Source organism: Caloenas nicobarica, chromosome 6 (assembly GCF_036013445.1).
Source record: "Caloenas nicobarica isolate bCalNic1 chromosome 6, bCalNic1.hap1, whole genome shotgun sequence".
Classification (NCBI taxonomy): domain Eukaryota; kingdom Metazoa; phylum Chordata; class Aves; order Columbiformes; family Columbidae; genus Caloenas; species Caloenas nicobarica.
Genome location: NC_088250.1, coordinates 1883653 through 1910694, shown reverse-complemented (window position 1 = coordinate 1910694; position 27042 = coordinate 1883653). Strand labels below are relative to the sequence as shown.

Below are 27042 nucleotides of genomic sequence, written 5' to 3'. Positions count from 1 at the left end.
CTTGTAGCCAATTCCGGTTGGCCCATCCAGGTATCCTGCAGGCCATATTACTAGTAATTACAGTACGTGTAAGCAAGAATAATGTCCTTCGAAAGAAATTCAATTAATCCAGAATGCAAGAGCTAACTTCATAACAGCCTCATCACCAGAAACACATACATCTTGTTCTGTTCTGCCAGTCCGACTTCTCATAAAAAGCTCTTGACTCTGGCAAGAGCTTTAACGTTCTGGGCTTTAGGTAGACTGGCATCCAGGCATCCTTTAAGAAGGGCCTGAGCACATAGTCTTGCTTTTCAGGTTTGTTAAACCCATCAGCCACAAGGATGGAGCTCTTCAAAGGGGAAGTTGGGGCTTTTTGAGCGACGTAGATGTCAATAAGAAACAGCAAAGGAGACAGAAAAATCCAAACTCAAGCATAGCCAAGCTGAAGAGAGAACAGGGTGCAATTTGTTGTCACACCATTTGTATCATAGCAATAGTATTCAGTTGCAATGTGCAACTTTTACAGCGGTATTGAGGATTTATTGATTCCTTCATGTCCTGAAGGTGCTAAAGTGTGTTTACCTTGCACCTAAATGATCCAACACACGAACGAAGGCCTATTTCATGCATGTATTCACTTCTGTAATGCAAAAATCAGGTTAGGAGGATGCTGGCAGTTAACAAGTATTTTTAAAAGATTGCAGTGAAGATGCAACTAATCCAATGGAGTTGAGTAAACACAGCAATTTAGGGGAAAGGGGGTCAAGTCTGCCTGGATATTACCCACCTATCTGGTGCCATCACGGGTAATGCTAAGCTGGTGGCAAAGCGATTGGATAAACCGCTGCTGAGCCCTCGTCCTCTGCTACGGGGCATTTACGGATAAAAATAATTGAGCAGGCCTATTTCTAAGGCACACCCGTTTCCTTGGGACAGGCTCCCAGACAAGGGTAAGCGGCACCGCCATCCCCACCGGCTGCCAGGTGACGGCGGACACCTGGTGTGGAGCGGAGCGGTCCCGCCGGCCCCGAGCCCGCTCTGCGCCGCTCGGGGGCGGGATCGCGGGCCTGTTTGTGCTGCCCTGGCCAGGGGCTCCCGGGGCTTGGGCTGCAGCCCGGGGCGCAATCGCTTCCCGCTGACCGCCGCCCGGGGGCCGCGTGTTCCTTTAAGCGCTGGCCCCGCCCCAATCCCCGCGCAGGCTCGGCCACTCAGGAGCGCGCTGCGCAGCCAATGGGCGCGCCGTAGCTGCGCGAGCCGTGCGGCGGCGCGGCCAATGGGAGGGCGCGGGGGGCGGGCAGGGCGGCCGGGGTACTATTGTTGATGAGGCGCGCGGCGGAGGCAGCACCGGGCGCCCGGGGCCGGGAACGGCGGCGCGGAGGGGCCGGGACCGCGGCTGCTGCTGGCGCCGCCGCCTGAGGCGTCGGACCCCGCTGGGGCGCTGCTTTTCCTTCCCCGCCACCGACGGTTTTCCGCGAGCCCCGGCTCCCAACGGGCAATGTCCCACCAGCGCGTGAGGCGCAACGGCTCCCCGACCCCGGCCACCTCCCTGGGGGTCGGCGCCGCGGCGGCGGGCGGCGGAGCGGGAGCGGGCAGCCGCCTCCAGCCCATGCGGGCCACGGTGCCCTTCCAGCTCAAGCAGCAGCAGCAGCAGCAGCAACATGGCAGCCCCACGAGGAGCGGCGGCGGGAGCGCCCCGGGCGCGGGGCTCCCACGCGCGGCGCCCGCCTCGCGGAGCATCAGCCCCACGCGCGTGGCGCCCACCGGCAGCGGGCGCGGCGGCCCCGCCATGGCCACGCACACGCCGGCGGGAGGGGGAAGCGGCGCCGTCGCCGCCCCAGCGGCCCTCCCCGCCGCCGCCGCCTCGCGGGGCAGCCCCACGCGTGCTGGCGGGCCGCGGGGGAGCCCCCCGCGGCCTCACCAGCTACCGCCGCCTCCTCCCCCCCCGCCGCCGCCGGGCAGCGGGCCCTCACCTTGCTCCTCCCCGGTGCCTCCGCTGCCGGAGGGCAGCGCTGCGGCGGCGGGCAGGGTCCGACAGCGGCGGCGCTCACCGGAGCAAGGCAGGAGCTCCCCGGAGAGGAAAAGCCCCGGCTCCCCCGGCTGCAGAGGTGAGCGCTGCCGCCGCCTGACGGGCTGCGCGTGCTCGGCCGTTACCTGAGGCGCGCGGGGGGGGGGGGCGGTGCGCGTGCTCGGCCGTTACCTGAGGCGCGCGGGGGGTGGGGGGGGGTATGTGTGCGCGTGCTCGGCCGTTACCTGAGGCGCGCGGGGCGGGGGGGAGTGTATACAAAATAGCGTACACAAAAAGAACCTTTAATCTCGCTAAGACAAGTAGGCGTCAGCAAGGAAAATAGTAGATTTCCTCTCTTTTTGTTACCTTCCGGTGGTGACTGGTGTTTCGGGAGAAAGATGGTTATGCTTTATTGAGCTTAATAAAGGAGTAACTCGATGTGCTATATTCGAGATTGGATGTGATGATCTAATGGTTCTCTTGGCCTTAAAGTTTATGAATCCCTTGAAAATCCATGCAGACCAAATCAGGAAAGAGAAGGGTTTACTTTAGTCCCCGAAAGCAGCTACCGATAAAATGCATTCAGCTCTGTTCTCTGTACAGATGGAGTGATAAACACCATGCCAAATTGTCTGGGAAGCAGAAACATCCATACCCTGATGTTCTGGCCACCCTTAATTGTGAAACCCATCTCAATTCACAGAAAATCCTCTTCAAAAGCGTGTGCAGAGGAGTCCTTGCTGGGTTCATTTGTTGATGAAATTGCTTATATGACACTGCTTTCTGAAGAAACCTACGCTTTTGTCTAATTGTATGAAGTGAGCGGGTGAGGTGAGCGCTCCCGCCGCCTGACGGGGTGCGCGTGCTCGGCCGTTACCTGAGGCGCGCGGGGGGGGGGGGGAGGTGCGCGTGCTCGGCCGTTACCTGAGGCGCGCGCGCGAGGGGGGGGGAGGTGCGCGTGCTCGGCCGTTAGCTGAGGCGCGCGCGGCCGGGCCGGTACGGCGGAGCAGCAGCGGTCGCCGGGCCCGGCGCCCACGGGCACTTCCGAGTTGCAGGCAGCGCTTTTTTGGGGTGGGAGGCCCGGGGTCGGCGGTGTGCCCGTTTCCCCGCCCTGCTCCCCTGGGGAGAGGGAGGGCCGTGCCCGGGCTTGTCCCCGTTCTGGCCCCGCTCCGGCCGGTGACAGCGCTTGTGGAGCGTGTGCGTGGTGAAGGGCTTGTTGCTTTTGTTGCCGCCGTGCTGCTTCCTGGCTTTGAGAAGAGCGACAGACGAGGCAAACTTGCCATGTGGGCCATTGTAGCCGCTCCTGTAGCGCTTCTGCGAGTACCGCCGAAAGGTTTCCACGTGCTTGTAGCAGATACACTGAAGATACTTTGGTACAAACTTAGGCTTCAGAACACTAAATTCACCCTTCGCATCCTCTGCCGTTTCTGTGCATCTCGTGACAGATGGTATGCATTTTTGATCCGAGCAGTGTCGATAAGGTTGTGATTAGAAAACCAGCTAGCACTGTAGGCATTGCACATAGATGGAGGAAAGAGTATTCAGTGTCTCTCTTAGTAGTTACTTTCAACATAAATCCTGCAGAAGGATGTTTGAACTTGAGAGTGATGACATGCGCTACTGCAAAGATAGAAAATAGCATGGGAACGGCATACATTTTGTAGCAAACTGCTTCTTAATGTTTTTGAATAATGAAAACATAGTGGGAATGCTGAAATTTAAGCAATATGTGGCAGCTGGTTGAGGATAATAGAGGCTTACGTATGTAGGTACTCTTTTTCTTGGGATAAAAGTTTACTCAAAAATACATGAGTGAGGCTTTGTGTTGATGTCCTCAAATCTGGAAAAATCTGTGACATTTGAGATAACCAAAGCTTACAGCTACTCTTTTTCATGAAATTGCTTGTGGTAATCTACACAGTAAAGCTGACTAAGGTGCAGAAGTGTATATGCAGAAATCTAGGACCAGCGCTGTTCTCTTTAACACTTCTCCTATATTGCTTCTCCTTTCTAAAATAATGATTATAATCAGACCACCATGTTGGGTTGGTTTAGAATCATTGAATCATTGCAGTTGGAAGAGACCCTCAGGATCGAGTCCAATCATAACCTGACTCTGGCACTAACCCATGTCCCAAAGAACTGTGTTTAAATGCCTTTTAAACCCCTCCAGGGATGGTGACTCCACCACTGCCCTGGGCAGCCTGTTCCTCCTCATCAGACTTGTGCTTTTTTCCTATCCTGGCTCTTAAGGAATGATGCTGCCAAATGAGACAGTCATAACCAACTGGTACAGTACTTAAGCTAATAATGTCAGTGTGACTTTTTTTTTTTTTGGTTCAGACATACCCCTTCAAGATTACCATGAGTCTATTTGTCTGCAGTGTAAGAGAGCAGTGCCATAAAGGGGTTTAGGTTCTGAATTAGATTTCCTGATAGGAGTAATGCAGAGGGTTTTTTTAAGATTACATTCTGAGGCTTTGGATTGAGGATTGTCTGTATTATTCAGCTGAGATTCTTGTTAATCAGTAATCTGAAAGAGTTTATACACATAACAAAATCCTGTCTTCTTCCTATGAACTTTATAGAAACTCTTGCCCAAGGTGCAATCTCCTGGCCTAGAGAATGGGGAACAGGATGGCTGGCCTTGAGATCCAGGTTCAAAAGCTGTTTGTAAAGGCATGCGTCAGACCGCTTCTGTAGAAGCCCATTGAAACCGTGCTAACTTCTTTACTGGATCTAATATATATATAAAAAGAAACAAGTCATTTGGCCACTCCACTGTGTTAAAGATAAATCCACTAGCTTTTTAGAAGATGTGTGAAAACAGAAGACTAGTGTCCGTTTAATTGCTTCTTGTTTCTGAGTGGTACTTGTATTGGCCCCAAAGGCAAATTAAACCTGTTTAATATGGCTTAACATTTGTATTGTCTAGTCCAGTGCCTGATAGAGACTGAGTTAACTTCAATTTTTTCTTCATCTAGATGAGAAAACTTAGTAGTAGCTGAGAACATGGAAGCAGGACTTTGTTTTTGATAACGAGACTACGGTTGTGAAGCCACGTGAGCCACTTCAGCGTATCAGTCAGAATCTACTGCAGAATAACTTTGGTTTCACTGTTTCTTGTTTTCAGTTGATGATGGCTTTTGTTCATTGTTGCAGCTGTGTTTTTTTTAGAGTAAAATGGACCTTGAGGTTAGACAAATGATAGCTTCTTCTGAACTTTGATACTAGTTCTGTAAGTTGTATGCTTTAGACTCAACTTCATGGTTTTTGGATTTCTTGGAAGCACTTGACTAGTTTTGAACATAGTTTTATCATCAACCTGCTTCACACTTGAAAACACCAACTTGTGAATTTACTAATGTGACTTAGTAGCTTATTTTCTGTGATTTTTTTTTTTTTTTTTTTTTTCCTTTCTTGTTTTGTGAGCTGCATTGCAACTGAATGTTGGAAATACTTAACTGAATTACCTGTTGACGATGGGATAGTTACAAACTGAAGATTCCATGGCACAGTTTCTAAATTGCTGTGCTTTTCTTGCCCTTTGCCTCCCAAATATGACCAAGAGCCTAGATCTTCCTGCTGCTCAGTTTTCATCTACTACTTTCCCTCCCTGCAGTCTCCAGCGCTTACTTCACAGACTTAGCTCCTACTTGCACGTTAATGTGCTTTGTCCTTCCCATCACTGTTGAGGCCTCACTTCTACACTGTGAAGTCTGTCCTGCAATCTCCAGTTTTACTTCAGTTCTCACATATGTGTCTGCAAACCACCCCTTGTAGAGGAAGTTGTTTTGACTTCCTAGTGGACTGTTGCAAAATGAGGCGGAGAACTGTGTATGCTTTCCCTTTGTTACTTTTAATCTTGGTTTATCTACTGAGTGAAGATCAAATGTGATCTTATATGTTTTCTTATATAAAACACATCTCAGAAGAATTAAACTGTTCAATTCCAAAAATGTTATAATGCACCAGGCTCTGTAAACAAGAAGGTCAAGACCAGATCTATAGCAGTTTTTTACTGACCCTTTCAGGCGCCTTGAGGTTGTGAGAGATTTCTCTACTGGATGCTGAACTTCCTGGTATATTCCAGTTGATTGTATTGGACATTTAAACTCAGTCTGAAAATTAAGGAGAAAAATTAGTTAGTTTTATCTGGAACTATGTTGGCTTTTGATTGTTTAAAAAAGTATATGAAAGCATAACATTAAAGCATACTTGTGCGAAATGCTGGAAGTTGTTATAACAATATATTGGAAAGTCTTAGAGTTCAGATGTGAACCTTTCCCTGGGGTAGGGAGAAGAAATGGAACTCCATTACACTTTAAATTTCACTGTAGAATTTATTTATTTTAAGGATTTGGTGAGTGACACAATAATAGCTGCGGACCTGTCCACAATTACCAAGGTTTTGCAGTAGTTATAAAAGATCTTACTGTAGGGTAAGAAAGTACAGAAGGCTTTGTGTACCGTTACATGCCTTCTTTGCTTACCTAAGCAGTTTAACAAATGGTCGGTGTAAAGAAAGTGTATTTGTTTTCACAGCATCATACTTCAGGTTTCTTTTGGCCAACACTTCAGGGGAGTTTATTTGAATTAAAAATATTTTTATTCACTAGAATTAAGTAACTTGAGCCTCTTGGGCTTTCTGAGGTTTGGTTTTGTAAAATAACATTAGTTCAGTTGTTCTCCTACTGAGGGATGATTTTGAATTACTAGAAGCAAAAGCGTGAGTAGTTCTTTTACATTTACGCGAAGATAGTAGCCAAGATTGTGTTCCAAAGGGAATATACAGAGTTGTGCTGTGTGTCTGTTCTTAATACTGTCCAAGCCTGTTGATTACTTTCAATGAAACATAAAAAATAGGTGAAACCCCTGAGTTTTGCATGAGTTTTTGGGAAAAGACAGCTATGCATGGGCAAAATCCCATGAATGTCCTTGCTGAGGAGAAGGCTGACCAAAACACAACAAAAAGGTTAGCTGTATGCCCAGGTGCAAGAGAAGCTAGTTGGGTCTCACTTTTTTGGGTATCCTACCTGTATAAAAAGCTTCAATTAGAACTGTATCAGGGAATTTTGAGAGGTTGATGGTGTCCTATGCTTTTCCAGTGGTTCTTTGTGCTGCTTGCCAGCTAGATTTGTTTTGTTTTCTTGTGGTGTCTGTTAGAAGATATTTCTTTGGAGTTTTTATTTTTCTTTCTCAAAACTTGAATTTCGAATACGTAGAAAGATATAAACAGGACTGTCAGATCAATCTTCAAGTTACACTTCAGCAGTAATCCATATTTTGCAGTTCAAATAACAGTCCTGAGCTTTTCCTAAATAATTGAGACAAATTTTCAGAGTGTTTTGTCTCTTAGGACCTTCTAATGTGTAAGACCTTCCTTCTTTTTTTGCTTCCCTTTATGTGTAGAAATTTTCTCCCATGAATTATCTAAAGGTATGAGTTCTCACACTGTAATTTCCTTTTTCGGTTATAATTGTAGTACTTGCATATTAAGATGCCCAAGCCAGCGCTCTTTTTCCTGCCTTTCAGTTAGTTGTCGGTAAGCATCTATATTTGTTCGGTTTTGCTGCCTTTGGAGGTACCCGACTTCTCAAGTGCAATAGGTGTGTGTGTGTTATCAGTTTACCTGTAGCAGCTTCAGCCCATCAGTTGTGCTGCAATGACTTGTGAAGGCATGGGGACTTGCTTGTTGTCTTCCCACATTATGGGAAATTTGATTTGTATTGTGTATGTTCTGTTTATGTTTTGTTCTATTATTTTGCTTTGTTTGAAGCCAGATTGCAGAAAGACTGTGTTTCTAAATAGAGTTAGAGTAGTGGTGGATGGACAGGAGGGTTGATATTTATCGCAAATATTGGTTTAAAGAGATAATCAGGCCAATTAGAACAGATCTAATGCTTAAGAAGCGTCTATTTGATGAAACGGCTCCATTGTTTTTCATCAGCCGCAGCTGTTGTAACTATTATCTCTATGGAGGCAGATCTCTTGTTATGTAGGTCACACCAAGGAAAAATAGCAGCTGAACACTTGCTTTCAAGTATAGTAGAGGAAAGTGCAATGAAAACATCGCATATGTTTCCACTGAAATGTTTTGGAACAGCACAGAGGAGTTGTGTAGCAGACTCTGGCAATTTGTATTAAGACATGTTGTGAAGATGGAAAAGTAAGTAAAAACATACCCAAATGTCCTTGCTTCATCTAAATAAAAGTAATTTGAAAACATAATTCCTTGAAGGAATTTTTAAATCGGAGGAGAAGAGAGCACTTACAGGCTTTGTGCCTTGAAATGAGCAGCTTCTCTTGAACTTAAATAGTAAACAGGCCCTTCAGTTTTCATTCTATCTGTTTGCCTAGGAAATATTCTTTCCACTTTTTTATTTTTGTGGGGGAGGGGAGAGGGTAATAGGTTCTGCTGCTTCGGTTTTTTTTTTTCCTCATCCTTTCTGTTTCCCCTTAGTAAAAAGAGAGAAGCTTCTTGAAGAGGAAGAATAATAATTCAGAAGAAAAAGAAATAGGGAGAGTACGGCAACTATTTCTGAGACAAATAACATGTTTGGTATAACTTTGGAAGCAAGTGTAATTTTTAAGGAATGGCACGTTACATTAGCATGCTACATTTTCCTGTGGTACAGACAAAATGAATAGTCTTGAATTCTTCTAATACAAACAGACCCTTCAGTGTGCTCTAGTAGTAGTAGTCAGAGAATTTATTTGATATGGGGGTCTTAAGTGCATGGTAACTCGAAAATGGAGCTATGCTGCTGTTCCTTGACAGCAGATTGCTGTGAGCTCTGGAGGAAGATTTTTGTCATTGTTGGTACTAGTAGAAATAATAAACCAGATGAGGTTTCTGGCCTGTTTTATGTGAATGCGTCTCATTATTGCTTCCTTATAGTTGAATTGAAATATTATCCACGCTTTAAATGTGTACATTTCTAGTACCAAATCTGCATGAAGATATTTAGTATAGAATATCATGAGACTTATATTTGAAAGACTGGTGTTCTGTGAGACTAAGATGTTGTCCACACTACTAAAATCTATACCTATTAGGTTTTTATTAATATTTATGTATCTTTAGTAGATTGAAAGGGCTTAGAAAATGAATTCTGGACATCTGATGGCAGTGTTTTTACTTTTTGACTAGCAGTCAAGTGCTAATCAGGCACAACTTCTTTTGCCCATAAATGAGTTTATATAGAATGCGAGTTGCTATGTTATTTATACCTTTAGTGCAGAAGTCATCCTAAGGCACAGTCAGGACGGACAGATAAGTGAGTTTTTCCAGTGCCCTTGTAAAGTTTCCATCTGATGTCTATATCCTTTTTGCTGTGTTCTCACCATTTGTTGTAGGCCTTTGTATTCATTATAGGTAAGATTATTACACGATTCTTTCAGATATAATTCTGTGGGGAGCAGATGAATTGATAGTAAGCTTAGGTCATTGTGATCTCTAGATTTGCATTTTACATCTAGAATAGCTAGTAACAAATGTGAGAGTGCGTATCTTAACCCTGGGTCTTTCCTGTCTGTCAGTCTCTTTGTTTTAACAAACCTCATTTACTATTTTGAGAAACCTTTCTTTGCAGCGTTTACACTTATTAGCTTGCAGCGCAATCTTTTACTGCCACTTTAAGATATCATTGGCAGATGCAAATTTTTGTTTCTAACCATATTCTTCCTTCTCATGTTACTTCCCATGACTGTTAGAACTAACCTTGCCCGGTAAAGGTTCCTGTTAGTATCTAAATTTTTCTGGAAAGTGATACCAATGTAAACACTAAAAATGAGGTGTTGCAGAAGGTGTAGTGTCAGGCAAATGTGAATGTAGTTACCAAGTAGCATGTAAAGGGAGGAGATGTCTTGATTATCTTGTAAAATGTAGATCGTTACCTTATCAAAGTTGACTTCTGGTCTAAGGGTATGAGGAAACTTAGCTATTTTAATTTCTTCCAAGCCTTTGTCATTTAGTAATCCAATGACTGTTGCACCTTTGAGGGAGTGAATAATGTGTGAGTACCAATGCAATGTTTGTGACATAGAAACCATAAAAACACATTTCATTGCATATTAGAACTGAATAGTGCCTGGAAAGCAAGCTTAATTCCTATGCTAAAAGTAGTTTCTATTTGATATGATTTCTTGTAGGCAATTCAAATAATTAAGCTGTCTTGCTTTCTTTCTAATCAAGTGTTCTTGTTGTAGCTGACAAATCAAGGCCACCTTCATCAAGCCCTTCCAGTATTATTCGCCGGACGTCCTCGTTGGATACGCTTGCCGCTCCATACCTTGCTGGACAGTGGCCTCGTGATAGTCATGGACAAGCTGCTCCGTGTATGAGAGACAAAGCCACGCAGGTAGGACGCATTTTTGACGTCGGAGTACTTAAGTGTGAGGATGGGATTTAAATGTAAGAAGCTGTTCACTTGAAAACCTCCACTTTAGCTTTCTTGCTTGCACGTTCCTATTCACTTTCAAATTGCGGGAATCCTACCTTTGCTATTGCATATGTGAAATATTTGCATTCTTCTCTAAGAAGAGGCTGTGAACTGTAATGTCTGTTAAGAGTTTCACTTTCTTCTTGCCCCGGAAAAACACTGATGTGTCGCACAGCTGTTTTCCCATTGTTCTCACAGTGTGCAGTACACTAGGTTGCACTGGTGTTAAGTAGTGTTTAGTTTAAACATATACAGGTTAACTTAGTGACTGCTTATATGTATGTCTGTCCTAAAACTGGATAAAAAAGCTTCTGTAGTGCCTGTGTAAAAGTTATCGTAGCCTTTTCTATGATAGACTGTTCATCCTCTGATTTTAAAAGGCCTTTAATGTTCACCTGGGATGTATGCACCAAGTGTAGAATTATATACATGGAGGAGCTGCTTTGTTGAACTGTGAATGACGTTCCAATTTAGCTCAACTGGAAAGTATTAAAAAAATACACGATTTGCCAATAAACTTCAACAACTTGACAAAATTTCACAAGCTTTTAATGGTTCAGTCCTGTGCCACCTGTAAAGACAGAACGACCTACCGTTTGAAGCTGGTGTTACAAGAATTCCACAGTTATCGTGACAGCTGTTTTATCATTCCCCTGAAAGGGAGCTGTTGTTACATGGTATCCTACTGTATGCAGAAGATGGATTTTTTCCATCAAATATCCCAGTGTTTCATTTCTCCTTCTGTGGATGCAGCCTGGCAGTGGATTTCTCTAACTTGTAGAATGAAAGAAAGAGCCAAACATATCAAATTTTAAATCCCTATTCATAGGGCATAGTTTTGACAACAGGTCTCCGCCAGTTCCAAAGAACGTAAGCAAAATGCAGTTGGAAGTTGAACTTGGGCTTGAGCCTGCTTTAGATTTGGTAACAATAATGAAAATGTGGCCACGTAGGTTTCAGTGTGCTGTCTACTCACATGCGTGGGATGTTGAGCAGATGATGTCTGCAGCATTGGTTGTTGCTGTATGGCCTTCTCGAGATCAACAACATTTTGCAGAAAGGACAACAATTCAAAGAGCAGATAAGTCAAAAAATAAGGTGTTTTGCAGGAGAATATGCCTGTGTGGAACGAACTGAAGAACAAGTTTTCTGTGCAGGAAAACGAGTAGGAAAAACGGTTAGAAAATGTTGTGAAAAAGGAAAGCAAGTCGTAGTAAGAAGAGGAGGATGAAGGAAGGTGTTTGATACACAAGGAATTGCTGCTCATGCTTTGATATTAAAAGGCATCAATAAAAGGCAGAACTAAATCAGTGTGGGGGCCTTAGCTATTTATTTTCATATTTGATTTCCTAGGATTCTACTTCTAAAAAAATAATTCTGTTTCTGTACTACTGCCACAGCATTTGCTATACTCAGTTGATCTCTCTGAGCTTGGTTTCAGTTTAATCTGAGTCATTTATTTTCCAGCTAGATTAGATATTATCCTTTTTGGCTTACATTTTTCATTTGTCTTTTTCTTCCAAGTCTGACACATCTAGCTGCTCTGGTAGTGGGGCTTTCATATATGAGGAGAAATATATTTGCAAAGATGAATGGGAAGACTGTAAAGGGCATTGGATATTTCTGCAGAATGAGTATATTTAGTGGTGATTGATGTTAGTATACTGCTGAGGGAAAAAGAATGATCTGTTTGAACTTCCTAATTTAAAATTTATCAAACCAGTAGAAAATTTTGTGATACAGACATACATCTGTACCTTCAAAGATTGTGTTGATGTGACACTGATGAGATGTTGTTGCTTTTACTCTTTCTGGTGTGCTCAAGAGTAACCATTTGAGCTAGGGACAAGTTAAAAATTTGATTTACAATAGTCAGTTTCCCAAGATAGCGTAGGCTCTTCATTTGTATTGTTTAGTGTTCCTGAAGATGTGGTGTTTGGATGAAGTTTCACTTACAATATATTCTGGCTCCAGTTTGTAATTTCAGATTTCACAAAGTCTGACATGAGATGGATGTGTTCAGATTTCAAAAGTTTTGGGAACAGGAATCGAATCTATTAAGATATAAAAGATTTTCAAGTTGAGTAAGTGGGGTGTTTTGATTCTGCGGGTTTATGGTGTAGAGCAGGAGTGTCAAACTCATTTTCACTGGGGCCATCAGCCTTGCGGTTGCCTTCAAAGGGCTGAATGCCATGTTAGGACTGTATAAATATAGTCCTAAAATGGCATAGAATCATAGAGTCATTTCAGTTGGAAGAGACCCATCATTGGATGGGTCATTGAGTCCAGCCATAACCTAACCTAACTCTAGTACTAAACCATGTCCCTAAGAACCGCGTCTAAACACCTTTTAAACACTTTCAGGGATGGCGACTCCACCACTTCCCTGGGCAGCCTGTTCCAATGCCCGATAACCCTTTCTGTGAAGAATTTTTTCCTAATATCCAATCTAAACCTCCCCTGGTGCAACTTGAGGCCATTTCCTCTTGCCCTATCACTTGCTACTTGGCTGAAGAGACCAACGCCCTCCATGCTACAACCTCCTTTTAGGTAGTTGTAGAGAGCGGTAAGGTCTCCCCTCAGCCTCCTGTTCTCCAGGCTAAACAGCCCCAGGTCCTTCAACTGCTCCTCATCAGACTTGTGCTCCAGGACCTCCACCAGCTTCATTACCTCCTCTGCACTCTCTCCAGCACCTCAGTATCCTTCGTATGATGAGGGGCCCAAAACTGAACACAGGATTCAAGGTGGGGCCTCACCAGTGCCGTGTACAGTGGCATGATCACTTCTCTAGTCCTGCTGGCCACACTATTTCTAATACAGACCAGGATGCTGGTGGCCTCTTGGCCACCTGGGCACATACTGGCTCATGTTCAGCCGCTGTCACCAACACCCCCAGGTCCTTTTCCAGCCGCTCTTCCCCAGCCTGCAGCGTTCATGGGGTTGTTGTGACCCAAGTGCAGGACCCAGCACTTGGCCTTGTTGCACCTCAGACAGTTGGCCTCAGCCCATCGATCCAGCCGGGCCAGATCCCTCTGCATGGCTTTCGCACTCTCCAGCAGATCAACACTCCCACCCAGTTTGGTGTCATCTGCAAAGTTACTTAGGGTGCACTCAATCCCCTCCTCCAGATCATTGATAAAGAGATTAAACAGAACTGGCCCCAATACTGATCCCTGGGGACACCACTTGTGACCAGCCGCCAACTGGGTTTGTCTCTGTTCAGCACAACTCTTTGAGCCCGGCCCTCCAGCCAGTTCTTTATCCATCGCAGATACACCCACCCAGGCCATGAGCTGCAGCTTCTCCAGGAGAATGCTGTGGGATATGGTGTCAAAGGCTTTACTGAAGCCTAAGTACACAACAACCACAGCCTTTCCCTCATCTACTAGGTGGGTCACCTTGTCATAGAAGGAGATCAGGTTGGTCTAACAGGACCTGCCTTTCGTAAAACCACATTGACTGGGCCTGATCATATGGTTCTCTTGTATGTGCCATTTGAAGGCAACTGCGAGACTGATGAAAATGAGTTTGACACCCCGGCATAGAGAGTCGAGTCATTCAGGATGCAGCCTGGGACGAGACAGCGGCTGGTGACACATGCGGCTCGCCGGCCGTTCCAGAGATGCCCACAGGTCACGGCTGGGAGCTGCCAGAAATCCCGGGTCACAGAACCTGTCTGGCCATCAGACTCCTGCTTCAGCTGATGGTTTAGATGAAACCTGTCTATAAAACCAGACTGAATTACGTACATGCAGTATGTTTAGATGATGAATAAGTGTATTATTGGAGGTCCTAGAGTCTGACTAGAATTCATCCGTGCAGTTATTGTTTTAAGTGCTGCTAAAACAGGTGTTTGTGATCTTGTGTCTTTTTCCATTTGAATCAAACTTGTTTGGCTTTGCCTGTGGCTGTTTGAAGTATAGCTATGTCAAAATACAAGTTAAAATGAGACAATTACCTTGTATTGTTTTAATTCTTAAAAAATTCATTTCAGCTGCAAAGGAAAAAAAAAAGTCTTAGAGGCAAAAACTTAAGTGTTCTACTCTCTGTGATAAATTTAGCCTTAAACTCATTTCTCTTTGTAATTCTAGAACAGGCAGAAGGATGTTGTGAATGGTAACAACTAACAAACAAACAGGAGTACCTTAAGAACCTAGAGAAATAGAAATCCATATTTTTTTCTTGGTTATTGGATCTGTGTTTCTTGATAATAAGTATTATAAACAAAATATGGGGAATAAGTAGGAGACTTGTTAAAATAGTGTTACATGTCTGTCTTGTTGTAAAAGTTTCCTATAATTTAATGTCATATACCTACTCTTGCTCTAAAATGATTTCTAACTATTTGTTTTGGGGATGACCATCAAAGCAACCATTATTCCTTTGAAATGAATCAGATATTAATTTATGAAATAAGTCTTGAAACTTAAGTCAAAGTCTTGAATATAAATTTAACGTGAAGACTGATTAGAGTGTTAATTAGATTCGTATAGGCAAATGTAACGATGATGCTGAATTGGGAAGTTAGAATTAGTGGCAAAACTTACTGTTCCAGGAGCTAGGGGATAGAATGGAGTTCCAGACTGAGGTTTGAGAATTGACTAGACAAGGATTGATATTTGAGAATGGGGGTTATCAACTATTCTATTTTATGATGAAGTGAGTGCATATCTCAAAAAAAATAGGTTCTAATGGATTCTAATTTTACTATAAAATAGGAAACTCAAAGCACCCCTACTAACTGTATTATTCAAATTTTTCCTGCTTAGCTTTTGATTTGCAATTACGAAGATGAAAAACTGCTGATAGTAGAGGTTTCATTTACATTAAACTCACATCTGTGACTGAAGCCAATGAGAGTTGCAGCCCGGAAGTTCGGAGTTGCACCTCCATTTTCCCTGCAAAATAGGGACTAATGCCACGTTATTGAAGGCCTTGTGAGGTTCTGTCTAACGGGTACAGATGTGGCTTGCAAGCTGTTAGTCTCAAATGTAAGGACAACTGTTGCACACTGTAGGTGTGAAGTCTTTGAGGCAATAAAAGTTCCTGTATGTAGGAGAAAGTGAGAAATCAATGACTCCTAAGGATGAGTTAGCTGGATAGCTGCTGTATGCCAAGAACTGCAGCGTGGCAACAGTGAATTTAAAGGAATGTGCTGCCTCTTTCAGTGTATGAGCTGCTCCTAGAAATCCCTCCCCTTGCTCCATTAGGTATGTTTTTTGTGACTGTGTGGAGGTCCCTGGTAGATGTTATCCCTCTTCTCAGAGCCTTTACAGTTCACTGCTTTTGAAGGCCGTTCTGGACCACGTTAGATGTGAATACAAACTGTCCATAACGCACACAGTCATAATGATACTTTGAATTTCTCAGAACTTTTTTACCACGGTGTGTTTGCAGGTTTAGTACTATCTGTGTTGCTTTCTGCTCAGCCTAAGACAACTATGAACCTGAAGCCTTTGAGGGCAATAGCTTTAGTGGTGCTTACATGCTGTGTCTTCTTTTTTCTTATTCTTCTGAGCAAGAACATGATTTTGAAGCTCTACTGGTGCAGGCTTTCACAATATTTACACCAAGCTACCCTTGCTACTGTGTCAGAAATAACAAGGTGAGCACCTGTGCAGGAAATAAAATATACTGTCTCCCCCAAACTCAGCACTGTCACACTGGTTGATCAGAGCTCTGTAGCAGCTTGTGGTACATCAGGCTGTTAATACTGCCTTGTGCTCGATAATTTGAAAGGGAAACCAGCACGTTCCTATATTAGGGTAGGTCTACTTTTTTATACTTTTCTTGTCAGAAAGGCTTCTAGTCAGTGACTGCTTTTCACTCGTAGTTTGGTATCCAGCGAATCTTAACACTGTTCTCTCTTCTAATTTGTCTCACAGTATTCTGCCAGAAAGTAGGAATTACCTTTTTAAGATTAATCCTGTAATCTTCTTGCTGCAGACAGAAAGTGCCTGGGCTGAAGAATATTTAGAAAAGAAGAGAAGCTCTCACAAACGTTCATCCTCGTGGGGCAGCAATGAACAACTCAAGGAGGTCAGAAACACTATTATTTGAGATACCTTTTTACTGGTGTGCACTGCTACTGGAAGTTTTCAGGAAGACATGAATATTGTACTGCTTTGTTTTATTATACAGATTGTGGACTTGGTAAAAAAATAAGAAATAGCTCTTCATTTGGTATGATTTTCATATAAAAATGTAGGACTATTAAAATTGTTAATCTGAATGTGTGGGAAAGAAAGTGTCAAATGCAGGTGATGTTCTTAATCAAAAGAGGAAATATAGCAGTGAGCAAACTGCCTTCAAACTTCATGTATTTTAAGTTCTTTCATTTAACCTCCAGTGGTATCTTCTGGCCTTCAGCTGAAATGGTAGCTGACATGTTAGGTTTGCAAGAACTTAAGTCTAATTTAGTGCTGCCAATAATTATGAATGTTGTGGTAGTAAAGAATTTTAACAAAGTGGTGGAATAAATTGGTGAAACTATGTGTGTGCCTGAATATATCTGGCGAAATCTAATGTGAATTTTTCCTTTACTAGATTGCGAAATTGCGTCAACAATTGCAGAGAAGCAAACACAGCAGTAGGCATCATCGTGATAAAGAAAGACAGTCTCCATTTCATGGTAACCATGCAGCAATTAACCACAGTCAGGTAAGGCTGGGTGCTTTTTGGACATATTGGGTCGCTAATACTACTTTTAACTCCTTTCAAGATTGTGATTTGTCTTAAAGGGAACTTACAAGTACCACGTACTACTAAATATGTTGTAGCTATAGGTGAATTCTATGAAACACATCCATTTCCTTTGACTTACTCGAGTGCGTGGGGTCCTGGATCTTTTGGTAGCTGCCCAGGTTGGCTTTGAACTCTTGCTTTCAAAAAGTTGTGTCTTGACAAGAGCACGCATCTTAGCCTATGACGAACTGATAAAGAGAGCTTACCTGACAAAGGGCTATTGAGTGGGATTTTTATGTACTCTACTAATGTGTTTATAGTTTTGATGGCTTCAGCCAGCCTTTGTAATAGGTGGGTATTTTCATGTCATTTATCAATCTCTGAGACTGGAAGTAGTAATCGCTTCAAAAATTGTGATGGTTAGGCCACCTCATGTTCTGTGTGCAGTTTTAGTTTTATCTCAAGAGTGTTAATGAGGTCAGGTTCACAGAGACATAATATTTTTAGCTCAATTGGTAGCAGGTGGAAAAAATTACAGGCTTTTAGATGCACAGATTTTTTTTTCAAGTCTGCTCTGCTTGAGTAACTTCCTCCCAACCAACAGGAAAGTTTGGTCACTTTTTCAGAAGAAAACTTTTTTTTCCTACTGATACTTCATGAATGTATATTTATGATATACACACAATTTTTAAAACAGTTGCAAAAAGAACAAATCCCTCAAAACTGCCTTGCAAGTCAACGTAGTTGAAAGAAACTGGAACCGTCAGTGTTGTGAATTGAGAACATACTTCAGCTGTAAAGCTTCTCTGGAAATCTGCTCTTTCAGAGATGGAAGTCAGGTGCCTGAGTGAATCTGTTGTACTGCAAGACAGGCAATAAGAAAGTAGAACAGTGTTTTGAATTTCTCCTGCACTGTTCTTCTTAACTCCTACTTTGTATACAGATCAGTAGCATCTTTTGTCTCACCCCTGACTTATCTCTGCTGTGGTTCATTTAATCAGAAGTCAAGAATTTTCAGGAGATAAGTGGCTCTTGAATTCAGACTGTTATTAGTTTGAATTCAGTGCTACTAGAAGTGTTGTATTTAGGATTTTATGTAGAATTACGTTTTTCTGACGTAACAATTTAGGAATTGTTCAGATTCTTTAAATCTTGAAACAGAAACAGTTTCCTCCTCCTCCTCTTCTGTATAGCAGAAGAACAGTTTGCATTTGAAACAACCTTTCTAGTACAAATTCTTACATTTTTGCATTTTGATCTGCTTTACCAAAGTATGGGTGCAGTGTAGCATGCTGCTCATCTTGGTGACTGCTGTAGCTCCAGTCAGAACAGTCCGAAATGATGAAATAAGAAAGACAAATAAATGACTCAATACCTTTCTAGGGGTTTTTGAGAAAGTTTATGAAGATTGGTGAGACACATTTAGGATTAAAAAAAAAGGCAGGTCAAAATACTCAGTGCAAGTATTTTATCCACATTTGTAGAACTTGTTTGAAGATTTGTTCTGTACTTTTGGCCAACTGAGGTGTTTAATCCAAAATAAAAAAGGGTACTGAGGAACTTCTGGTGTAGGCCCTTCAGAATTACATGCAGTCTAGCAGGTTTGGCTTGGTATTTACAAACCTGTAGGTTTCTGAAAGCAAAGCTATTGTCACTTTAACATGGGCAATCTTAGTGGGTTTTAATTTTGAAAAGGAACTCTAAAAAATGCCCCCTGACCCCTTATATATATAATTTTTTTTTGCACCATAATTGCTTTATTATCATGTTCATGAAGTTTTTCTTCCAGTATGGAGGCCTTTTTCGTTCTGCCAAATTCTAGAGTATGTGAATAAAATATTGCACAACAGATAATTAGGTTTTGGGATTGTGAAACAGACTATAAAATATAAACTGAGGCAAAGCAGCTTTTCCAGCATTGTGTTACAAAGCAAACCATTGTTTTTCTTGGTAAATAATGTGCCAGCTATGTTGGGCTGCTTGCAAAGGGGAGAAGTTACAGTAGGCTTCAAAAAGAGTAAGTGTTTAGATTAATGGCATTTAGAGGTGGCTTCTAAGAGTGCAAATCTGTAACTGTAGGCATCGAGGCAAAGTTCCAAGGCTTTCTCATTCCTTTCTAGGGAACTGCTAAACTAGAATTTCTGGCAGCGGCTCAGTTCCTTCAGGATTTGTGGGAACGACTGTGTGGAAACACTTGCAGTTAGTGACTAGAATATTTAGTTGTTGGTTGTTTTTTTGTATTTTGTTTTTTTTTTTTACATTCCCAACTTGAAGGAAACTTGCAGTTGCTAACTCTAGAGGGTCATACAAAGACTCCTTAGCTCAAGGAGCTGGAGTCCTGAAAAGGCTGAGAAGATGTTTTAGGAAATTGCCTCAGTAGTCCCTTCACAGAGACCATGTAAACTCTGCTTAACGTTTTGGAAATGGCTTACTCTTCTAGTTAAAACTAAAAGAAGCGATTCCAGAGGTTTTATTTCCTCCTTTCTTCCCTACTAATAAACACCAAAGCTTTGCTACAATTCTTGAGTTTTACCAAAAATGTTAAAGTGGTTCTTACCACCAAAGCCTCCAACTGATAGTTTAGTTGTGCTTCTTTCCTCTATGATTTTTGTTTGAGAAAGAACTCTCTATGGAATAAGCTTGTTAGCTATTCCTGTTCCTCTACTCAGAATCAGGAAATAGTTGGTGAGGAACTTGGTCAAGTCCTTGCTGCTGAATGCTATTTTTTTTCCAGAGCAATTGAGTATTTTTTGTTTGTTTATTTTTTCATGCTGCCAGAAATGTTCCGTTCTGCCTCTCTTTACAGGAAGAGGGGTTTGCAGAAAGGTCATAGCCTCCTCAGGTGATCTCAGGATGCTTCTGAGGATGTTGTATTTTTAATTAATTGCATGGTACTAAATCTGTAAACAGGACTCAAACAAATGACCGCTGCCTTTATTCTCAGTATTAATGTAATGGGGAAACTAGAATTGAGGCCAGAGCTGAAGCCAGACAGAAGAATAAATGGATTAGGTCTTTCAGAATAATCTTTTTACCTCGGTGTACTTGGCCGATGTTACGCTGCTGCTTGACACTATGAAACAGAAGCCCCTTCCTTTTGCTTTCCTGGCAAGCATGTGTCCTTAATCTCTTGCCAATCGATTGATCCTAAGCAACCACTAATATTAAGACCAACTGCATAATCACCAAGAGTCTGCTTTGAAGTTTAGGGCAGAATCTTCTAACCTTCTGGAGGTGTGATTTTTTTTTTTTTTTTTTTTTTTTTTAATTTTTAAATTTTTTTTTAAATGAGGGGGGATGCTAATGGAGAGGATGGGGAATCTCGAGAAGTCAAGATGCACCAAGAGGCGCTTTGGTAAACTTCAGTAACATCTTTTCTGCAAATGGAGTTTTCGTGCATACTTTGAAATGCTGGACTTTTAAAACGTTAATCTTCATTTTGAAGCAACTGTGTATTAACATTTGGATTTGAGATTTTATTCTTTCTGCAGAAGTCTTCCTAAGTTGTCAACCTTCTTTCCTGGCTTAGTATAGTTACTAAGTTGGTCTTCATATCTAGCATACTGCAATCATGCATTTGTGGAATAATTTTCCTTCTTCATATGTCATATTACTGTAGGTGACAGCAGACTCTCATTAAAATACAGTGTGAATGAAACTATAAGTGAAGGAAGTGAAATTGTGGTACAGCTCACTTCAGAAAGAATGTGGATATACAGGGTGTTTTGAAAAGACGGACCCAATTTGTTATTATACTGCTTTGAAATTGGGTCCATTTTTTTGAAACACCCTGCATTTTAAAGGCTTCAAAATTACATACGTTTAAGTGTTGACTGTTAAATTTTCACTTGTAAAGCAATATTGAGCTGGAGGCAGACCATATCAAGGGAAGTTTAGAGACTAGATCGTTGAAAGCTTTTCCCGCTAGAAATTAGATTTGAAACAAAATTCAGGATGTCTATGTCTTCATTTAAGGCATCTATTTTAACAACACAAATGCTATCACGGTGTAGTTGTGTTCTGCTTAAAGGCTCACTTTTAAGGAGAAATAATTGTGTTTTTAAGTAAATCTACAGTGCTTTCTCCTTGTCTCTGGTTCTTCAGGCCTCTATCCCAAAGAGTGCTCTTGTTCCTGTGATACCTATTACCAAATCAACAGGATCGCGATTCCGAAACAGTGTAGAAGGACTGAATCAGGAGATTGAGATAATAATTAAGGAGACCGGTGACAAAGAGGAGCAGCTTGTTGTATGTATCTGCCACAATGATTGCTTTCTGTAATTATGTTGGGTTTGCTTTGAGGTTTTTAAGTCATAAGCTTTATTTTGCATAGTTTTTGATTTAAATTTGCCTGGAATTAGTTTTGCTTTCTTTAGTAAAGGTAGTTGTAAACTCCCTTGGAAAGCAAAAAGAAGGGAAGAGGAAAAGCCTGAATTTGAACTTTTCCCTTTGTAATTACTGTGATGTAATTAGTTTTCCAATAAAATAAGAAATCTCAGTAAAACAGGGGAAAAGACAAAAGGTCTGTTTTGGGAGTTTTTGTAGTATCTTTATCTTTTCCCATGCTGAACTGTCCCCATCCCAGTTGAAGCATAACTTGCCCATTTTTAGCTTTTATTGTTAGGTATTTTTAGAGGTAAATTTAGTAACGAAGTATCATAAATACAGGCCACGAAGAAGGTTAAAGGCCTGGAACATCTTTCATATGAGGAGAGGCTGAGAGACCTGGGACTATTCAGCCTTGAGAAGAGCGAGCTCAGGGGGATCTTATCAATGTGTATAAATATCTGATGTGCAGAATGAAGAAGAGGGAACTGGACTCTTAGTGCCCCATGACAGGGCAAGAACAAGTGGGCATAAATTAAAAAACAATCTGAACACAAGAAAAACACTTTTTTAATCTATTTTTTTTTAATTGTGTGAGGCTGCTCAAAACTGGAGCAAGTTGCCCAGAGAGGTTGTGGAATTGCTGTCTGTGGAGATGTTGAAACCTTGACACAGTCCTGGACAGTCTTAGACCAGCCGAACTCAGGAGGGTCCCTTCCAGCCCAGGCAATCCTGTGATTCTGTGAAATCTTGAAAACCCTTGTCCTTAGTTTCCAAACCGGTCTTATTTTATTTTCTGTTGGAGTCTTGCGTAATGGGTAAAATTTTCCACTTCAACCAGTTTTGTGAAACCCAGAAAACCCCTCGGCATTACTGGATTTAAAGAAATTACTAACTAGACAAGAGCAGCTATCTGATCCCTTTTATTTTTAACAGCCTCAAGATATTCCAGATGGGCACCGAGCACCACCTCCGCTGGCTCAGCGGAGCAGCAGCACTCGCAGCATTGATACCCAAACGCCTGGCGGAGCAGACAGGAGCAGCAACAACAGCAGCCGCTCCCAGTCAGTATCTCCAGCCTCTTTTCTTACCATCTCGAATGAAGGCAGTGAAGAAAGTCCATGTTCTACAGATGATCTTCTTGCCGATTCCAGAGATAAAGGTACTGTGTAACTCTACAAGTTTAACAGTGCTGAACTTTAACCCGTTGCTATGTGCATGAACATGTAGTAAAAGAGGGACTTTGTTTCCCACATCCATGGAGAAATGGTAGAACATTTTTTTCCTTTGTAAGTGATCTTTTTTTTTTCCTATATTGTTCCAAATACTATGTGTGCACACATATGTAGTGCTCTGTAATTGGAGCCGGATAGATGTGACTGAAGAATGTGCTTCCCAGACAAGTTTTTGTTTTTAAATAATAGATTCTTCAAATACTCTAAGCAAGTTGAAGAATCAAGAGTGTACAGCGACAGGTGGAACAGCAAAAATAGGCTAGTCCTGTTGCTTATGTCAGGTATTTTTTTATTATTTCGGACAAAATGGGCAACCTTCCAGCATTTCATATATACACCCGCAACAGTTTAACTGTGTTTTTTTTAATGATTCTTTTTTTACCAGAAGTCTTCTGAGATACACTAGGAGAATTTTGTAATTCCACACAAACCTGTACTGGTTTTTAAGGAATATAGTTTCTGCCCATTTCTTTTGAGTAGACGGTGGTGGCACAGGACTGTAGATTCAGGTTTGCAATTACAAACAGAAAGTGGTCAGGAATGAACAGAGATTGCAGAGGAGCCTGAAAATAATATGAGGAGAAACAAAAAGGAGGAAAGGGGTTGAGAAAAGAAAGCTTATTTGCAAATGAAGACTTGGAGGCGAATGAAAATGTTTCTTAATTTTGTAGCATTGGTAAAGATGTGGGTTTCAATTTGGGGGACATGTAAAGATAGCTATTGTTTTTTTAATAGTGTGACACACTGAAGTAATGAGATACTCTCTTCCTGCAGAGAATGGGAATAATTCTCCCTTGCCAAAATATGCTACCTCACCAAAACCCAACAACAGCTACATGTTCAAGCGTGAACCTCCAGAGGGCTGTGAAAAGGTGAAAGTCTTTGAGGAAAGCTTGTAAGTTGATCTTTACTACAGAAGAAATAACATTCAACATTCAGAGTTATTCATTGGTTTATTGATTTTTGTCTCAGATCAGAATTATTAGTCCAGTTGCTAAAATCATGCTAACACCCTGATCTCTGTTATCTTGTGTGACTATATGCTAGTATACGTGTATGTCTTTTATTGCTGGAATTTTGTGTTAAAATCAAAATCTTAAGATACTTTTTTTTTTTTAAAAAAAAAACAAACAACAAACCAGCATAACTCAAGAGGACTGTTTCTTACCTGGAAGATAGTGGGGGAGGAACTCAAATATCATCAGGTGCAGAGAGAGGTAATGAGAAACTGTAATGCAGGTATATCAGCTCATATATGTCACAGCTTTACAAGGACAGCCAGTAATCTAGACTCTGAAGACCATACTCTTTCAGCTGTGTCTATGTAATTTTGAAACTTTTAGTGACAGAGTACGGAATTTGACCCTGACTATTTGGTGCTTGGGTTATTCTGAAAAAGCCAGCTTTTGCCATTTGGGAATATTCTGGGAGTTTTATGTTTTATTATTTTCGGTGTTTTATTTTTTCTATCCTTATGTCACTTGGATGCAAGAATCTTAATCTATAGTTAAAAATTCCATTTCACCACACAAGGAGTATAATTTGGTTTTAATTCTTTTATGCCTATATTATCTCAATAATGCCATCTAGTATAAGTAATAACTAAAAAACTTATAGCTGCCTTTTTGTATTTCCCATCTCTGATCTCTGCAGGTGGATTTTGAGAGATCTCTGTGGCCTCTCCATAGCAATGTGGGAAGGGTTACACTAACTTATGTTACCTGTCTCTAGTTTAGAGCGTGGAAGTTATGTTGCCAACCGATCAGAGAGTCTTCACTTGCTCCAAGAACATACTCTATTGTAATTTGGCTTGCATTTATTTTTTTATGTCTTTGCATAGCTATAGGACTGTCTTGCTGTAGAGTGAAACAGGCTTCTACAGAAGTTTTTACCTCACTATGATGGTTCTTAGACCCTCCAGTCTCATGCAAAAACCTTTGTCATGTCCGGTACTTGCCACATGTACGTGGAATACTTGAGTGTAACTATGTAAAGCTCAACCTTTGTTTAACATTTTCTATCTGAAGTTTAGAATCATAGAATAGCAAGTTGGAAGAGAGCACAAGGATCATCTGGTCCAACCTTTCCTGGCAAAAGCCTGGTCTAGACAAGATGGCCCAGCACTCTCTCTAGCTGAATCTTAGAAGTGTCCAATATTGGGGAATCCACCACTTCCCTGGGGAGGTTATTCCAATGGCTGATCCTTCTCATAGTGAAAAATTTCCTTCTTCTGTCCAGTCAGAATCTCCCCAGGAGTGACTCGGTACAGGATTTTCATTTGTTAAAAAATATTTATAACCGTGTCTGAATTTTCTGAACACTTGGAGAATCAGCTAATGTGGAAATGTACCCTATTTCTTGAACAGAGTTCCTTTTCAGAGGAGAATGTCCCGTACCAGGGTATACTGAAAGACTGGCCTAGTAGCAAGAAGATAGAAGTGCGTATGGCTGTCTTACAAACACATGGAAGAGAGGGGGAGGTTATAGGCTAAAGGACAAGGCTGGCAACAAGACAAAAATGAGTATAAATTTCTGATAGTTATTTTCCAGCAGGGAAGAGAGGCTGTGGAAGGGATTTCCATAGTTTTGTCTTAAAGTAGAGTTAGATGAACTCAGTAGATTTACTTTGCAGGGTTAGAGACAGTCACAGAAGGCATTCCTGTGCTATCCACATTACTGAGTAGCTGAAATACTTCACATTTAAACCTCAGCTCATCTCTGGCCATGTGTTCAGCAATACGTAGCTGCCATTGACAGAACTGGATATCGTTTTAAAATTATTGTATTTTATTTTTAGGCCAAAGCCATTGCATGAGATTCCAGCCTTCTACTGCCCTGACAAGAACAAGGTGAATTTCATTCCGAAAAGTGGCTCTGCTTTCTGTCTCGTCAGCATCCTCAAGCCCCTTCTTCCCACACAGGATCTCACACTTAAGGGCACTACACACAGCCTGACTGTCTCTTCCAGCATGACGCCCAGTTTGTTCCAGCCCATTTCTGTGGCCTCCTTGTCTACAAACGCAGATCAAGACAGGATCTCCCGTGGAACAAGCACAGCACCACAGACCTCTCTGCTCCAGCAATCGGGTCCTATTGAGGAAGCTGAAGGATAGATTCAGATTGTCTTGACATTTTGCTGGGCAACTATGCGGAAAAAAATTGGAACCAGTTGACTGGACCTTTGTGATCACACTATTTGCATCGTTTTGATAATTTCTGGCGCCGTCACAATTGAACTGTTTGTATAATTGACAGTTTGGTAGCACATTGAGAAGTTCAGGAGGATGCAGCAGCTGACGCTGTGTTGCACTTTCTGCTTATGAAGACTCCGGTTCTGTTTCTCTCCTGCTTTTTTAAACACTGGTGAAAACAAAGACTATCATCATCCTTTGCCATTTAAAGGACCAGTTGTTGTAATGCTGCGTGTCCTTTGACTTTTTTCTCCATTAAAACGAAACTCTCCAGACCAGCCAGCTGATCCTATTTGCCATTGTAATCTGCAGAGGGAGGGGCAAGCAGATGGTTTTGCAAGATGTCTTTTGTATGAAAACATGTATTTTGTAACGAAAATTTACCTTTTCTGGTGCATAGCAGATCATGTTTAGAAGACACTTTCCTGATGATGCTCCTGCCCTGCCTTTATTTTATTTTATTTTATTTTTTTTTGTATGGAAGGTTCTTTTTTTCCTTGGCTATTTTATAGCTGATGGGACCAAAGGATTGCTGAAGTATTTCAGCAGTCTCAAATTATGTGACCTTGCTGAACAGCCTCAGCCCTAAGCAAAATAAGACAAGTTACTACACTTGAAGCTATTAAAACAGAAAAGTATCCAAAAAGCAGTGTTAGTATATAGTGTACATTTTTTCTAATATCGGAAGTTTATGCTTCAGGTAAGTCACATTCCTAAAACTCCTTCCTTCAGAGAATTCCCACCAGTGCTGGTTTGTTGGCTGGTAAATTGCATTTTAAAGCACTTGCCCCAGTACCGTTTTGTGTGTCCATAGGATTTTTGTGCAGGGGTGGGGAAAAATGTGTTCTCTTCTTACTCAGTATTCTTTTTTCCAGAAAATACACAACTTGCCTCTTAACAGGCTTGCTTGGCTACTTATGGCGTTAATCAACCTGAATCATTAATCGCTCTTGGTACAAATTTTCTCTGACGTGACTCATCACTGTATTATAGACCCTGGCCATATCATACTGAAATATCTGTGCATGATTTCCTCCCTTTTGGCATAGTGGTGTTCTGTGTGTGTCCGTTGAAGGTGATGGTTTGTCAGGCATGGTATCTGTTACACAGAAGTTTACAGCAGCAGCCGCGTTCTCCCTTTTTGACTAGCAACTTAGGCTGGCATGTAAAACAGG

At 41.8% G+C, this 27042-nt stretch overlaps 1 protein-coding gene across 1 annotated transcript; it reads left to right on the top strand.

Annotated features, from left to right (window-relative positions):
• Positions 1-1404: 1404 nt before the first annotated feature.
• On the top strand, positions 1405-26342 carry FAM117B (family with sequence similarity 117 member B). The gene is made up of 8 exons (XM_065637654.1): positions 1405-2087; positions 10199-10350; positions 16378-16470; positions 16978-17091; positions 21220-21363; positions 22378-22603; positions 23451-23571; positions 25474-26342. Exons 1-8 carry the CDS (start codon positions 1478-1480, stop codon positions 25787-25789), a joined length of 1776 nt encoding a protein of 591 aa, XP_065493726.1. The 5' UTR covers positions 1405-1477; the 3' UTR covers positions 25790-26342.
• Positions 26343-27042: the final 700 nt, after the last annotated feature.

What these genes read in the sequence shown, in the direction of transcription:
- FAM117B (XM_065637654.1), top strand. Translation starts at nt 1,478, where the DNA reads ATGTCCCACCAGCGCGTGAGGCGCAACGGCTCCCCGACCCCGGCCACC. An exon ending in GCAATGAACAACTCAAGGAG is followed by an intron (nt 16,471 to 16,977) that starts GTCAGAAACACT and finishes TTCCTTTACTAG; the next exon opens with ATTGCGAAATTGCGTCAACA. An exon ending in AAAGTCTTTGAGGAAAGCTT is followed by an intron (nt 23,572 to 25,473) that starts GTAAGTTGATCT and finishes TTTTATTTTTAG; the next exon opens with GCCAAAGCCATTGCATGAGA.